The 3,123-nt window shown below is 58.2% G+C and overlaps 1 protein-coding gene across 1 annotated transcript in view; it reads right to left on the reverse strand.

Moving 5' to 3' along the window:
* Positions 1-2,019: 2,019 nt before the first annotated feature.
* The window catches only part of LOC104492961 (otoferlin-like), a gene marked incomplete at its 5' end in the record, with an annotated part of 20,418 nt that continues 19,314 nt past the window's right edge, over positions 2,020-3,123 (reverse strand). The window contains 3 exons of the mRNA XM_010135570.1: positions 2,020-2,200; positions 2,691-2,791; positions 2,945-3,112. Of these exons, the coding sequence (XP_010133872.1) occupies positions 2,020-2,200; positions 2,691-2,791; positions 2,945-3,112 (450 nt within the window). The remainder of the gene's footprint in view (positions 2,201-2,690; positions 2,792-2,944; positions 3,113-3,123) is intronic.

Consider the following 3,123-nt stretch of genomic DNA (forward strand, 5'->3'; position numbering starts at 1 on the left):
CGGGCATGAGGGGGCCCAGCCTGTGTGACAAGGCTGCTCCCAAAAGCTGCCTCTCCTTTTGGTATGGAAGAGCCGGATGATGACCTGTGGAGGGTTGCACTCGCGGCACCTTAGGAGGGTCCTGTCACCAGCACATCAGCTCCAAAAGGGTCCGTGCCCTCACCAGGGCTGGAGAGAGCCCCTCTGCCAGCCGCTGTCAGATGGGTGCCCCCAGCCCAGTGTGCACCCCAAGGGCCTCTCAGCCCCAACTGACATGTGGGAGGAGGGACCCCTCTGTCACACCCTCGAAGGTGTTTATTGAGTGACCCCAGTGCTGGAGGGTCACTGCGGGGCTGGGCTGCCCTGATGGCAGCAGTGCAAGGGGCAGCCACCCTCAGCTTGGGCCACCCAGGGCCCTGTCCTTGCAAGCTTGTCCTTGCAAAAGTTGTTCCCTATTCCTCATCCCACCGGCCCCGTCTGCCCAGCCTCAGCCCACACTGCTGCACTGCGAAGGGACAGGTGAGAGCGGCCAGGCAGGATCAAGGGCTCCTCCTGCCTTGGACATGGACAAAGAACAGTGATACCACCAGTGCAGACCTGCACCATGGAGATTCTTCCCACACCACAGTCCCCACCTGACCCTATGGTCACAAACCCCCTCTCCTGCAGCCCTGGACCAGTTCTGGAGAGCTGGGATGGAGCAACACAAGGAAAGGTGGGACTGGGAGGAGTGTGGGCAGGGTGAGCACTGCATGGGAGGATGGGGATGGGTCTGAGCTGCTTTGTGCAGCCACTGAAGCTGTGTGCAGCCAGACAGTGTGGTCTGGGAGTGCTGGGGTGATGGTCAGAGATGGGATGGCCTCTCGTTGGGCTTTGGTTTGGGCACAGAGGGGATTGCAGGTCTATCTGTGCAGCTGAGGGACCAGGCTGCCATCCAGAGCATGGGAACTGGGGAGAGGCTGTGACAGGACAGCAGTGGGGAAGATGGAGGGAAGGAGGAAAGGGCTTATCTTGAAAAGCAGCCATTGAAGAGCAGCTTCCCCACTAACGCAAGACCTCGTTGGAGAACCCGGACATGAAAGCTGATTTTTATTGACTGGTTCAAACAGTAGCATCCTAAAAACATCCCCAGGATCTCAGTGAGGGTCTTGCACACTTGAAGCCAAGGAAGGAGACTTTTCAACAGCTGAGTATTGTGGTGAGCTGGGAGAAGAGCCCTTCCCTAACACACTCGGCAAGAAGGACTCCAGCCTTGATATGTATCAACCCAAACACAAGAAGCCGAGAAGGGAGGCCACAGGGAGCTCGCACTGTGCCAGAGACCCAGCTCCCCGTTAGCCTTCAGGGATGTCCAGCCACCACCACCCCTGGGCCGGTAACCTTAGGAACATGTTCGAGCTGCTGGACACTTCCCTTCCTCTGCCAGAGCCGTGGGGATGGAAGATCAAGGTCCGTCCCTTGCCCAAGATGGCTGCTGGGGCATGATCCTGTGGTGGGATGGGCCCCTGCACCAAGGGGCAGCCACCTCCAGAGCTGTGTGTGGAGTGGGAACAGGTGTTGGGGCTGCTCTCGTCCCCACACCGGTTAGGCTGACATGTCCCCAGCTGTCCCAGATGCCTGCATCATCCTTGTTCCCAAATGTCCCTCCATGGAGCCTTTCAGGAGAGCTCCTAGGGCTCCAGCGATGCAGCCCCAGCTCTCCCTGCTCTCCTTCCCCTGGGGTTGAGCTTCCTGGGAGGGCACCAGCCATGGCCCCACCCTTTGAGACCCCCAGCCCACGTGCCCCACAGTAGCCATCTGGACCCCTCTACCAGTCCCAGTGAGGTATGTGCAGCCTTGGATTGACACCATCCTCCAGCCCCATTTCTCTAGGTCTAAAGCCATGAACAGGATCCACAGAGAAGGAACGCAAAAGAGGAGGCCCAGCAGCAGGGGAGGAAATATCCCCTACTGCTTCTGAGAGGGTGTGGGGAGGAGAAGGGTGTGGAGCTGGGGAAGGTGCTGGCGTGGAGCTGGGGTTGTGGGGGAGGCTCCCATGCTTCATGCTCCCAGAAGCTTCTTGACCATGTAGCCTGGCATGCTGTAGAGGAAGAGGGCAACCATGATGAGGAGCAACAGGGCCAGCACGATTTTGATGATGAGCCACTTGTAGCGTGTGCAGATGAGGTATTTGATGGACTTGAGTGGGTTCAGGAACCAGATGAAGGATGTGTCCGGACGGCTGCAGGGGAAGCAAATACCCATCATTAATGCCCCACCTATGGAGAAGGGATGAGTGACAGGCGGAGCAGTGATGGACATGGTGGGCACAGCAAGGTACAAGGTCCCCTTCCCTAGGAAAGATCCCAGCCAGGAGGGTCACAGAAGGGAGGACCAGGGGAGCCAGCATGACTCATGCCAGATGGAGTAATGAAGGTTTGTGAGGGAGCGTGAAGTTTCCAGTTGAAGCTGGAACATAACAGTGAGGACCAGAGGGGAGGAGAAGGTGGTGGGAGGAAGGTGATGGAGCCAAGAAGAGAGGCAGAAGAGGAGCAGAGTAAGGAAAAGCAGCAGGGCAGAGAACAGCAGGCAATGGGGGAAGCAGCAGAGATGGTTCTGGCCATGACTCTCAATCCTATATCACCCCACCTCACCTCCCCATGCTGGGGGACCACCTCACAGCATCTCTCAGAAGCCCAGGTGCCTTTTGGCAACTGGGGTTTCCTACTTACTTAGGCTTCTCCAGCGGATCAGGCTCGTTGCGAGCCAGCCCAGCGGGGGATTTCTCTGCCTCCTCTGCCGTCAGAAGGTGAAGTTCAGCCTCCACTTTCCCCTGCAGGGAGCAGAGAGCTGTGCTGAGACCCAGGCAGTGCTCCTCACCTCAGCCCCCCTAAGACAAGGGGACAGAGGGGACCTGAGGGGTGGAGAGTGTCTGCAAAGAGTGCAGTCCCCAGGATGAAAATCCCCTTCTTTTCCCCATCCTTACAGTGACCTCCAGCTCATCATTCTCATCTCTGGCCACGAATGGCCACCAGCCCTTCACCCGTTTCTGCTTGAAGATGGAGATCATAGGCAGCTCGGCCTCGTTGGTCACCATCTCCAGAGTGCACTGTTTCGACGTCTTGGCTCCCCGGGGGAAGCTGTTCAGGTCCAGCTCGATAGCCC

Source organism: Buceros rhinoceros, unplaced genomic scaffold, assembly GCF_000710305.1.
Source record: "Buceros rhinoceros silvestris isolate BGI_N320 unplaced genomic scaffold, ASM71030v1 scaffold18214, whole genome shotgun sequence".
Taxonomy (NCBI): domain Eukaryota; kingdom Metazoa; phylum Chordata; class Aves; order Bucerotiformes; family Bucerotidae; genus Buceros; species Buceros rhinoceros.